Source organism: Epinephelus fuscoguttatus, linkage group LG5, assembly GCF_011397635.1.
Source record: "Epinephelus fuscoguttatus linkage group LG5, E.fuscoguttatus.final_Chr_v1".
Lineage (NCBI taxonomy): Eukaryota > Metazoa > Chordata > Actinopteri > Perciformes > Serranidae > Epinephelus > Epinephelus fuscoguttatus.
The window spans coordinates 41900627-41914775 of NC_064756.1; the positions used below are offsets into that span (position 1 = coordinate 41900627).

The 14149-nt window shown below is 37.7% G+C and overlaps 1 protein-coding gene across 1 annotated transcript; it reads left to right on the forward strand.

Moving 5' to 3' along the window:
* The first annotated feature begins 12227 nt into the window (after positions 1-12227).
* LOC125889059 (trace amine-associated receptor 13c-like) lies at positions 12228-13247 on the forward strand. Its single transcript, XM_049576707.1, has one exon. It carries the CDS (start codon positions 12228-12230, stop codon positions 13245-13247), a length of 1020 nt encoding a protein of 339 aa, XP_049432664.1.
* Positions 13248-14149: the final 902 nt, after the last annotated feature.

A 14149-nucleotide genomic window follows, 5' to 3' on the forward strand; every position in this document is an offset into this window, starting at 1 on the left:
CACAGCTTCACTCAAAAACTGCACTGTTTAACATTTTAAAATATAATATTATTTTAAACAAGTTCTTATCCACACACTTGCATGAGCAATAAAAGGTCTTTGTTTTGCTCTTTTTTTTTCAAAAATCACTGTCGTGCAACTGTTATCAGACAAAAATCTTTGTATTACAATACATCATGTGTTATTTTACTGTGACCCTTATTCATGTTTGTCTCTGTGTGTGATTGCTAACACACACATTATTTTTCATGTCAAAATTTTCACCTACCTGTAATAACTTGTATAATCAATACCTTATTATTTTAAATCATGGCCCCTTGATCAATTTAACTTTTAGCAATGCATACATAGTTTTTAATGCTTTTTAGTTGTATGTAAAATTGTATTCAAATATTGTGCATTACTGCATCATGTGTTTAACACACCTAAAATCTAAGTGTTTTGTCCCAGTACTATACAAACAGAAAAGAAAATAATCAGCCAACAAAACCTGTACTTGTTGTGTCCAGATAATTTAATGATTCAAGACAGCTTTTCATGTGGTTATGAACATTGAATACTGGTCCAAGCAATGGCAATTGGTTTTGGAGCCTGTTTCTGTTTGTTCTTATTCTTCCTCTTCTTCGTCTTAGTTTTTGGTCACTAAAAGTGTTTGTGCAGCAAAGATCATAAGCCCAAACATAAACAAAATTTGCAAGCGTGCTACAAATTCCACCCACTTCTCAGGCACACAAATTGACACTGACCTCAGGGTGGAGCTGTAACAATTACATTAATATTTTTTTACAATTATCCTGAAAACAGCTTGACCTAAGGCCTTTGCATGCCACGCCTGTATTTTCGTATTTTTTAAATCCTTCATCTGATACAAATCGTTTTGCACAGAAACCTTGCACACTGGGTCTGATGCAAATTATTGTTACAATTGTTTGGAAAATTTGCACCATTGCACCTCTCCACTGGAGGTACCTCCCTGGCTGTTTCCACCCTCTGGCCTGTCCTGCATTTGCCACTGCAGCTACCTGAAGGTCTTGAGCTGTCCTCCCTCTGTGTGGGATACTGTGTGCAGTGTATTTACTCTTTGTAGTTTTATTATCATCATTTTTCTTTAACAGTCACCAGAATGTAGTAAACAACATCTCTAAAACTCTTTTTCTTTTTTTGTCTGATGGAAGACCCCAAACCCCTCATTATGGTCTTAAAATTATCTGTAGCTTTTTGGTCTGAAGGTTGGCGAGTATGATAAGCAGCAACATTCAAATGTCCTGCATTTACAACATATCTTGAATTTTTAGTCATTCTTCAGTGGAAAAACACATTACACATGTTTGGTTACTGTAACAAAATTGTTTTTGTGAAGTTTTAAAAATTCTGAATCCAAAGACTTTAAATATATATATATATATATATATATATGTATATGTACATATTTTTTTTATTTCAAGTATTGTAAAAGTCACATAAAGAAGTTATGATTAAACGTTTAAGGCAAAGGAAGGCTGGAAAGGCTAGAAGTACCACATGCATAATGCATGATAGTCCATGTAAAATCTAACATGTGCCCATTCTCAGTTCTACATGCACTGATGCATGTAAGAAATGACAGAAAATATGTTGTGCAGGGCTGCCAACTCTCACACATTGACTGTAATGACACACCCCCAACAAATTAAGAACTGATAAATTTGTAGGGTTTTTTTATTTTTTTTTTTTAAGAAGGCACCGACAACACAGTTTGACAAGACAGAGCAGCAAAGCTCAACAGCAACCGTGTAAAGACTGCAGTCATGCAGCTGCTTGACTGCTGTTCAGGTACAGTTTGACCAGTCAAATATATACTTAATTCAGTTCCATCAAACACATAGAATCACAATTTGTAGTACTCATAATCACCAATAAATATTAGTAACTGTATTATGGTGGTCCTGCCAGTCATACTTCTGCCATTATTATACACATATGGTTATTATTGTTACATACACTATCATATTTATCGTATATATACTTACAAAAAAAATTATCTATATATATATATATATATATATCTCTCTCTCTATATATATATATATAGAGATAGATATATATATATATATATATATATATATATATATATATATATATATAGATATAGATATATATATATAGGCCTATATATATATATATATATATATATATATATATATAGGCCTAGTGCTGCACGATTAATCTAATCGCAATCGCGATATCAGGCTGTTCGATTACATAACCGCATAAAAGGCTGCGATTTGCGATGTATGGGGTGCTGTTTGTAAAGTGGCTCACGCTGAAAATAACATCAACATTTTGCCACATTTAGCTTCAAACAATGTTTAAAAAAGTATTGTGATTTTTTTAACGTCACCTTTTACCACATTTACAGCAATATTTGTTAACTTAGAAATATATTAAATAGTTAAATCTAAATATTAAATGTGGCACCTAAATGTTAAATGTTAAATCTAAATATTAAATCCAAATCTAAATGCTAAATCTAAATCTAAATGTTAAATCTAAATATTAAATCTAAATCTAAATGCTAAATCTAAATCTAAATATTAAATCTAAATCTAAATCTAAATGTTAAATCTAAATGCTAAAAATAAATATAAATATAAATGTTAAATCTAAATATTAAATCTAAATCTAAATCTAAATGTTAAATCTAAATGTTTTGGGTGAAACTAAATATTTAGCTAATATGCAAATTCACACCGGAAGTACCAAAATAAAAGCTCGAGATGGTCAGACTGTTTATAGAATCAAATAACGAATTAAAACCAACTTATCGGGGGAAATGGACACTTGAACATACATTAGCGTGATAATAACTACCTAAAATAACAAGAAACGTGTTTGGAGAAATTTTATTTGACGTGTACTTTGAGTTGTTAGTGTCCCTTCGAGGATTAACAACCTAAGCTAAGCTAACAACCGTCAGTTCTTAGCCCGTTAGCAGTGTCTGTAATGACTCATTAACTCTTAAAGCGGTCCGTGTAAAAAATATTTGTTCCAGCGGATGTCTTAGTTACAACATGATTGAGCTAGCAAAGCAGTTTTGTGTTGCGATGTGTGGTATTTATTCAGTTTTGGGAAATCACGATGTCTAGAAAGCACCAGTGGCCGCAGCAGCAGCAAAGCTATCAGGACGTCATCTGTTAAATGTCTCCCATTGTCGGATACGACATGAAACTACTCCAGTTAGCTCAATCATGTTGTAACTAAGACATCCGCTGGACAAAATATTTTCTTCACGGACCGTTTAGAGTTAGTGAGTCATTACAGACACTGCTAACGGAGCTAACAGCTAACAGTTAGCCTCGCTAATCTACGATAACCATGTTATTAATTTCAGACCGTGATAGTAATGTTTGTTCAGTCATAGTGTTTATAGGCTTTACAAACACCAGATTAGTCTAAACGGTGATATAGTGACGTGAAAAACGTGAGATGTGCATATATATGTGTAGCTAAACTCCAAGGTGATTCCCTCAGAAGGGACACTAACAGCTCAAAGTACACATCAAATAAAATTTCTCCAAACACGTTTCTTGTTATTTTAGGTAGTATATATAGTATAATATATATATAGTATTATCACGCTAATGTATGTTCAAGTGTCCATTTCCCCCGATAAATTGGTTTTAATTCGTTATTTGATTCTATAAACAGTCTGACCATCTCGAGCTTTTATTTTGGTACTTCCGGTGACCGGCAGTGTGAATTTGCATATTAGCTAAATATTTAGTTTCACCCAAAACATTTAGATTTAACATTTAGATTTAGATTTAGATTTAATATTTAGATTTAACATTTATATTTATATTTATATTTAGCATTTAGATTTAACATTTAGATTTAGATTTAGATTTAGATTTAATATTTAGATTTAGATTTAGCATTTAGATTTAGATTTAATATTTAGATTTAACATTTAGATTTAGATTTAGATTTAGCATTTAGATTTAGATTTAATATTTAGATTTAACATTTAACATTTAGGTGCCACATTTAATATTTAGATTTAACTATTTAATATATTTCTAAGTTAACAAATATTGCTGTAAATGTGGTAAAAGGTGACGTTAAAAAAATCACAATACTTTTTTAAACATTGTTTGAAGCTAAATGTGGCAAAATGTTGATGTTATTTTCAGCGTGAGACACTTTACAAACGGCACCCCATAGCGATGTAATGTAAATAAATGTTAACATGTGTGCCTGTGAACATGACTACCTCTCCTGTAGTGTGTGGAGTTTGTTAACATCACGCACACAAGCTACACAGATATATATACGTAGATGCCGCATTCAACGGTGCTCCTCATTGGAGCGATACGTCAACGCAGTCGCCATCTTGCCCAGGTGGAGCCGCACTGCCTAATGCATGTATGTCTATTGAGGCAGGAGACTATTTATGATTAAAATCATCATTACTGGCTGAATTCTCAACCAATTTTCACGCGGTTTGGTTTGTTACAATCGTCAGACATGACACAGCTTTTCATACCAAAATATTTGATCTTATGTAGATAAAGTAACAGTAATAGTTCTACAACACATTTAAACTAAACTTTCCCCATGTAATAAATATTCTTTTTTCTTACTAGATGTACAATGCCCACCATAATGTCATTTAATTATTAATTTTGATTATAAATGTTTATTCACATTTTAAGTCACACAATGTGCAAAAAATAGTGTATCAGCAGTGTTGTGCCAAGCTGCAGTGTAGTTACACATTCTAATTAACAAATGTTGGTTTTGTACAAGTGAAAATAAATGACTTAGAGCTGCATGTTTACACAGAATTTTGCTTTAATCTCATATGTATAACACCACAGTGCTCATGGGAGCCTGGACACAGAACTATTTACATTATTAGGTCATATTTACAAAAAATATATACAGTGTACAGTAGTATTATTTTTAGGAGTCCTTGCAGAGATGCTCGGGAAAATTGAACATAGAGGGAGTCACTCCGTCCCTTAAATGGACAGTCTGCCCAGTCCTGTCGAAGTCCTCAGGTCTTAAGTGACAGCTGCAGATGACTGAGGAGTCACCTGGGACAAAGTCCTTTCTCCTCACTGCTGCTACCCATGCCCGTCTCCTATCTGTGTTTTCTGGGAAACTACACACAAAAAATAAGTGTGTCGGGAAAATGCAGTTCCACATAATTTGTAGTTATAATTCAGGCCACAAGTTAACTAACGTTATACTGCGTTATGTCACGTTGGTGCCATGAAACAGATAGTTGACAATTTGGAATAACACATACACCGACAAATCATCATAATTTCTAAGTAAGTAAAGTAATATTATATAGACAGGTTTCTTGTGTACAAACAATACTAGGTGCGCACGCATCCAGGGGGCAAAAGACTACTTCGGAGTGAATTGATATCAATGTAGATGCCGTATTGTTTGTAAGTTCTCGCTGACTCAACTGCAATAAAATGTAATTTCATATAAAAATCTCTTCGTCTTTAATTGTATCACAAATCAGAAAAACACTTGCTGAAATGTCCATGAATTTCACTCAACTTACCAGGTTGTGATGGTTGTTTTGGATGTCTACAGTATCAGGAGCATGGTGGTAACGTCAGTGAACGCTAACAAAGTCAAAGTAAAAATGTTTACGACAAGGCTATTTTACGGCCTGCCAACATTTAGAAGAAAAAACCCCCACCAATGTCACTGTAAAAATACGTTACACTACACGTCTGATAGCTCGTTAGCTAGTTCTGGGACAGAGATGACTCAGACCAATTATATCAACAGCCTAAGCAGCTCAGACTGCACTGATTACCTCAACAAACTGGTCCTCAGTAATGGTGAGAAATTACCAGACCCATATAATATTCCCAGTGAGGAACGGATTTCAGATATGTCCAAATGGCCAGCTATCATATGGCCTGACATATACATTTATCTGATAGAGAAGCCCAATGTGTACACAAAGGACAATTTGCGTGCATATAAATCTTTAGACGCATATAATTACTGTATGTACTTTGTGGTCATGTGCAAAATTTAAAGTTTTATGACACGGGTTCAGAGTTTTGCGCTTTGAGGGCAGGTGTCCTGCCCAGCCAGAGACAGGGACTAAAAACAAAACCTTATGATGCCTGGTTGTACTTGCACAGGGATCTTGGGTACATCCTAACTGCTAACTGCACATGCATGGCTGGGTAAGTCTCACACAGCAGATATTGTGAGCTCATGATTTCACTTACTTTTGCTAATAGATCTATCCATCGCACCAGTGTCGCTTCTTGTTGCAGTCATGCTGCAGCCATCATGTGCCAAGTTGAACTGTCAGGGCGCAGACGCACCGAGGAGGAGGTCGCCTGCGTGTCCCAACCAAATCATTGGAAGGACATGTCCCGAAAAAGGTTGAGCCACAAAAGCTGAAAAACACCAACTTCAGCCAACCAAAGCGACACCTGACAGAGTTGCCTCAAGTCCATCACACACCAACACCTCAAAATATACCAGGTAGCCTACATGAGAGTGAAATGATGCGTAACACGCTGATACTCTATTATTACTATTACTTACTATTACTATTACTATTACGCACAACCGTCTGCAGTGGACTGAAGCTTCAGGAGAGTAACATGTAGGCTACTATTAGGTATTATTATATTATTTATTAGTATTATTTACCTAATATACACATATAATTTTACAAATTTTTCTGCAGAGCTAAATTAAACATAATATTTACTTATCAAGCATTTTAATAAAATCATAAGTGTTATTTTAAAATTACGCCCTCTCATGTGATAATCCTTACATCTATACATTTCCTCCTTCACACAGCAATTACAATGGAAGATCTCCAGGCTCTCAAAAACATATGTCCTGCTTTGTTTACATCAATCAACACAGCTGCAGACTCAGACACAGACACAGCATCAGAATCTGGATCAGAACTACCTGAGCCCCTGACAACTATGTATGACCCATCAGCTAGGGACCTGTCATCTCCAGGAGAAGTGCAAAACCAGCTATGGAAAAATGAGAGGGCAATGCACAATTAACAGATGTGACTAAAGAGCAGGCTAAGTGCACAACATGGGAACTCCACAGAGTGGGGCGTGTAACAGGCAGTACCTTTCACAGGGTTGTTTAGTGCAAAGACACCTCAGTTGAAAGTGTTGTGAAACAGATCATGCAATGTGCAGCCACAGATCTCACTGTTCCAGCTGTCATGTGGGGAAGGCAAATGGAAGATACTGCACCTAAACATTATGAAACAGAAATGAAGAAAATACACATGGCCTTTAATGTAGAAGCAGTGGGTCTAACAGTGAGAGCAGATGAGCCATACCTGGCTGCTTCTCCTGATGCGATATTCTCCTGTGACTGCTGTGGAACAGGCCTGTTAGAGATAAAGCGTCCATACAAGTACAGGGAGGGACTAGAGGGGTCAGAGTCTGATGCATCCTTTTGCCTTGATGGAAACTATGATTTGCGACCCACCCATCCATATTACTCACAGATACAATTACACATGTATGTTTGTCAAATGGACATATGTGATTTCATGGTGTGGACGAAGACAAGCAGCATCATTTGCCGGCTACGGAGAGATGAGCCCTTTCTACAAGAAACCCTTCCCAAGGCTGAATCATTTTTCATGGACCACCTCCTCCCAGAACTTGTCTGCCGCTGCAAAGACACTCACCTGGCTGAAGAGATCAAATGTCTGTACTGCAAAAAGCCAAGCTTTGGCAAAATGATCATGTGCACAGACTGCTGCCAACACTTTCACTATGCATGTGTGAACATTACCAGATACTCCCAAAAAATGGAAATGTGGATGCAAGTAGATACACCCAACGATGATGAATACTGGATGCTGGACAACAGCACGTGAGGAAAAACTGATGTAATGAGCAAAGATGAATAGGTACACCTGACAAAATCTAACTGACTTCATTACTGTTAACACAACAAGAAACAACACATCTGACTCTTCAAGTGTTCATTTATTTTTTTTTCTTAATATACTACATTTACATAAAATCACAAACAGCACTGATATATATTGTTCATCCCCAGAAAGAAGTGCAGTTTGAGTTCTGCAGACAATGATAATACTCAAAATTTACAAGCAAGAAAAAAAATCATTTCCAGGTATAAATGTTAGAGGAGTTCATATAGTATTAATTATTTACACTTGTCATTGTTGAAAACACTTTTGGTTACAGATGTACATTTCATTTTGATTCCATTATGTTGCCTTCAATATATTGCATTTAAAACATTGTCAGTGCATGTTAATATTTAGCGTGTCGGCTTTAAAAGCAGTTTTTCCTAAATGGTCCCTTAACCTTGGTCCTAAAATGGCCATTATCATAAATAAAATAGCTCTCACCTATGGCCCACCCAGGCCTGACATTCGCGGCCCCCCAGCCTGACCTCCGCGGCCTGGATGGATGCTCAAGTGTGGCTGAGAGGAGCGGAGAGGACCACGGAGGTCAGGCAGGGCAGGCCAACACTGTGTATCCCAGAACGGGTGCTTAAGTGTGTGTGAGAGGAGCGGAGAGGACCGTGGAGGTCAAATAGTGAAATTTAAGGATGCCTTCATCTTCGATATGTTGTTAATGTGATTTTATGGGCAATTTATCAGTCGAGGTCTCCTCCTCTGCAAAGTAAACTGACCCGGTGGCGACAGGTAATAGCGCAGTTTTGGAACCACTGTTTTTCCAAGATGAAGGACTGATTGTTGAGCTGCTGTTAACAATTAACAGAGTTAACGGATCTCGTTATTTAACTGTTTCAACACTAAATGAAGCAGAGTGATGGACCCAAAGCCTTCAGTCTGGCTAAAATACAGCTGAAATGCTAACAAAAAAAATACAGTGGTGAAGTTGGGATTTGTTTCTTTAAGTTATGTGCTCATCGTCTTTTCTGTCTTTTTTCTTGCAAGCTGCCAGGAGAAGCGGACTGGCCATCAGATAATGTTTGTGGAAATTTGAAAATAAATTTTGTTAAATTGACCTTTGGCTCTTCATTGTACACACTTACACATGAAATAGGATATGGTAACAGTCAAGCTAGTTTTGAATGTTAGCATTTCTCACATAGAATGGTGAAATATTTGTAGTTTGAAAGGTCCGACCTAAATGAATAAAGGTCGTAGTTAACGAAGCATATGAATATTAATGAAGGAGCGCCCACTGAGCGCAGCTTCTTTTATTGATCATTTGAACGTCACGTGGTGGTCATTTTCGATTAAAGGCCGACATCTCAACGACGTCTTGGCAATGAGCAAACGCTCTCCCTGCTACGTCTGAATGATCTAAACTTATAAATCGGGCCAACATCGGCCAGGTGTGCTATCTGGGGTGAGCGCTGATATAGAGTATAACATCACTGGAACAGGTAACAGTAAAATCACTCTGCTCACAGGTGTTATAAATATAAATACAACGGTTAATTAACCAACTGTCACACTCGCAACAGTGATGCAAACTGACACTTTAGCGTCACACCAAGAAGATATTTTCCCCAAAATTACATTTGAATTAAATTATGAGTGGTCATCAGGAGAGGACGAGGGAAAGGAAAGCCAGGACTCTTCTGTGCAGACCTCCAGGTGTGTTTGAATCCGGCCGTGCCAACATCCAGGTTTGCCAATGTTTCATCAGCCGAACTGGACGAAGTTACACAGTTGCAGATCAATGTAAACACAAAGTAGTTTCTGAGTTCCTGGCGTGTGTCAGAGCGATAAATAGAACATCTATCTATCTCTCTGGCGTGTGTGCTGCATTGCCTAGCAACAGACTGGGGGGAACTGGGATTTTTTCGCGAAGCTACTTAACATACTTAAATAATGTATTTCATCACCTTTTGTTAACATTTCCTTACTCAGCATTGCTATTTAAGCAGGAACAGTTTGAGCATAAGGAGAAAAGCCGAAGCTCGAGCAGGAAATCTGTGCAAGCAACATGGTATCTGAGTGCAAGCACAGAGTTTGAGCAGAAACAGAGTAGATCCAAGCGCAGTGGCTATTTGAGTGCAAGAGCAGGGCTTTTGAACATGAAATCAATAAATAATGCTTTCAAACTGATAGACCACTCTCTTGAATAAAGATAGGGATAAAGCTCCATACTTGCTCCGCTGTAGGTACAGTGCTATGCTGTACTGCTGAGTGAGCAGCTTCTTTGACTGTGCTCAGTCTGTTGATGGTTATTTATACTCTGTCCATAACAATAAATATGTCAGGTCAGTGCCCCCCTAATATAATGTAGGGGAAACACTGAAGCTCAAGCAAGAAGACTAATGATACCATTTATGTAGTATTATATTGTAATCGCAAATCGCGATAATGTCCACTCAAATCACAATCGCATGCATATATATATGTATATATGATATATATATATATATATACAGTACAGGCCAAAAGTTTGGACACACCTTCTCATTCAATGCGTTTTCTTTATTTTCATGACTATTTACATTGTAGATTCTCACTGAAGGCATCAAAACTATGAATGAACACATGTGGAGTTATGTACTTAACAAAAAAGGTGAAATAACTGAAAACATGTTTTATATTCTAGTTTCTTCAAAATAGCCACCCTTTGCTCTGATTACTGCTTTGCACACTCTTGGCATTCTCTCCATGAGCTTCAAGAGGTAGTCACCTGAAATGGTTTTCCAACAGTCTTGAAGGAGTTCCCAGAGGTGTTTAGCACTTGTTGGCCCCTTTGCCTTCACTCTGCGCTCCAGCTCACCCCAAACCATCTCGATTGGGTTCAGGTCCGGTGACTGTGGAGGCCAGGTCATCTGCCGCAGCACTCCATCACTCTCCTTCTTGGTCAAATAGCCCTTACACAGCCTGGAGGTGTGTTTGGGGTCATTGTCCTGTTGAAAAATAAATGATCGTCCAACTAAACGCAAACCGGATGGGATGGCATGTTGCTGCAGGATGCTGTGGTAGCCATGCTGGTTCAGTGTGCCTTCAATTTTGAATAAATCCCCAACAGTGTCACCAACAAAACACCCCCACACCATCACACCTCCTCCTCCATGCTTCACAGTGGGAACCAGGCATGTGGAATCCATCCGTTCACCTTTCTGCGTCTCACAAAGACACGGCGGTTGGAACCAAAGATCTCAAATTTGGACTCATCAGACCAAAGCACAGATTTCCACTGGTCTAATGTCCATTCCTTGTGTTTCTTGGCCCAAACAAATCTCTTCTGCTTGTTGCCTCTCCTTAGCAGTGGTTTCCTAGCAGCTATTTGACCATGAAGGCCTGATTTTGCAGTCTCCTCTTAACAGCTGTTCTAGAGATGGGTCTGCTGCTAGAACTCTGTGTGGCATTCATCTGGTCTCTGATCTGAGCTGCTGTTAACTTGCGATTTCTGAGGCTGGTGACTCGGATGAACTTATCCTCAGAAGCAGAGGTGACTCTTGGTCTTCCTTTCCTGGGTCGGTCCTCATGTGTGCCAGTTTCGTTGTAGCGCTTGATGGTTTTTGCGACTCCACTTGGGGACACATTTAAAGTTTTTGCAATTTTCCGGACTGACTGACCTTCATTTCTTAAAGTAATGATGGCCACTCGTTTTTCTTTAGTTAGCTGATTGGTTCTTGCCATAATATGAATTTTAACAGTTGTCCAATAGGGCTGTCGGCTGTGTATTAACCTGACTTCTGCACAACACAACTGATGGTCCCAACCCCATTGATAAAGCAGGAAATTCCACTAATTAACCCTGATAAGGCACACCTGTGAAGTGGAAACCATTTCAGGTGACTACCTCTTGAAGCTCATCCAGAGAATGCCAAGAGTGTGCAAAGCAGTAATCAGAGCAAAGGGTGGCTATTTTGAAGAAACTAGAATATAAAACATGTTTTCAGTTATTTCACCTTTTTTTGTTAAGTACATAACTCCACATGTGTTCATTCATAGTTTTGATGCCTTCAGTGAGAATCTACAACGTAAATAGTCATGAAAATAAAGAAAACGCATTGAATGAGAAGGTGTGTCCAAACTTTTGGCCTGTACTGTATATGCTAATAGCAGGTTTTTAATTGGATTACACAGTGTATCAGGTGATTTGTAGGAGGCCTCTACTTTGTGTCTTTGGTTACAAGACTGAGATTGCAGTGTGCTTCTTCCATGGACCTTTCTCTGGAGGTTCTATTGGGTCGTCTTTGAGGTTTTGGCATATGTCTTTGGGTTTATGATGACTTTTGGCCTTTCCCAAGAACAGTACTGTTTTCCAGGCTCTAACACTTCGTGTGTTAAGGCACATTTCAGTGTGGGGACCAAAGTTGCCCTCTATTTGTTGTTTGCTTTAGGCATGCTGGTTACCATTTTAGGGAACTCTGTTGTCATTGTGTCTATAAGTCATTTCAAGGAGTTGCATAATCCTACCAATGTCCTTATTGTATCTCTTGCTCTGGTTGATCTACTAGTGGGTGTTATTGTAATGCCCTTCAGCACCATCCGGACCGTTCACGGCTGCTGGTTCTATGGTGATGACTTCTGTCTGCTGCACTCCAGTTTTGATGTGTTTTTTACCACTCTGTCTATCTTCCACCTAATTTGCATTGCTGTAGACAGACAACAAGCAATATGCAATCCTCTGCATTATTCTAAGAATATCACCATGCCAGTTGCCTGGGTTATGGTATGTGCCTGCTGGGTACTGGCTGCTGTTTATTCTTATGGACTACTTTACTCAAAGGCCAACAGTGCAGGTTTAGAGGATTATATGGCATTAATAAACTGTCTTGGCAGTTGTAACCTTCTCTTTAATCGCCTTTGGAGTGTTTTAGACAGTGTTATCTGCTTCTTCTTTCCCTGCACTGTGATGGTTTGTCTGTACACTAAAGTATTCATCGTGGCTAAAGAGCATGTAAGAAAGATTGGAGATATGAGCAATTGTTCAAATGACAGAGCAAGAGAAGGGTTGATAAAACAGTCTGAACACAAGGCTGCAAAGACTCTGGGTATTGTGCTCGGTGCCTACATCTTTTGTTGGATGCCCTTTTTTATAAATTCCGTAATTGATGCCTACACTGCCTTCAGTACACCTACTGCCATCTTTGAAACATTTGTATGGTTGGGTTACTTTAATTCAACTTTAAACCCAATTATTTATGCCTTCTTTTATCCCAGCTTCAAAAGATGTTTCTATTGCATTGTCACTCTAAAAATATTTGCATCAAATTCCTCAACCATGACTTTATCTGTTAAATGACACAGCTTCACTCAAAAACTGCACTGTTTAACATTTTCAAATAAGATAATAATAAGATAAATTAGTTCTTAGGCACGCACTTGCATGAGCAATAAACGGTCTTTGTTATGCTGTTGTTTCTTGTGTTTTGCTTTGTTTTTGTTTTTTTTCCCTGAACTTCTGTTGTGCAACTGTTATCTGACAATGTCTTTGTATTACAATACTGGTACATTTTGTTCAACACATTTTTTTATGTGACCCTTATTTATGTTTGTCTCTGTGTGTGATTGCTTACACACATTATTTTTCATGTCAAACTTTTTGCCTACCTATAGTGGCTTGTATAATCAATACCTTATTATATAAAAGCAATGCCCATTGATCAATTTGTACTTGTACTGTACGATTTATACATGACTATGAATGCTGTAGGCTTGTTTCAAATCCTATATATCTCCAGTGACGGTACAGGTCGACTGATTATTGTCAATGTTTTACAGGTGACAAATGAAAAATAAATGTATGTGGAGGTTACACGACTCTAACAAATGTGGTCAATGTCGAATCAACCGACCTTAAGGTTTTAATCTATCACCAGTGTAAGAAATACCGTCTTTATATAAAGGCAAGACAGTATGTTCATTGCAGTTACATGGCATTTGTAGTCCTGATGTGTGGACTTTGACAAGTTTGCAGACTTTAGTGAGCAGTAAAAAGATCTTAACTAAATGCCAAAACATGGCAACATGCAAAATGTTTTTCTAAACTAAAGAAATTGACTTTACTGAAGGCAGACATTCTGTGGAAAAAAGCACAAATTAGACAAGTTAGACACTCCAACAGCTGAGTATCAACAGTAGTATGAAAATACAATACATCAACGCCACTCTCTTGTCACAGTTTTAGAATAAATTATTATTATA

Bases quoted from the DNA above. Each gene is read 5' to 3' on its own strand.
- LOC125889059 (XM_049576707.1), top strand. From the start codon at position 12,228: ATGACTTTTGGCCTTTCCCAAGAACAGTACTGTTTTCCAGGCTCTAAC.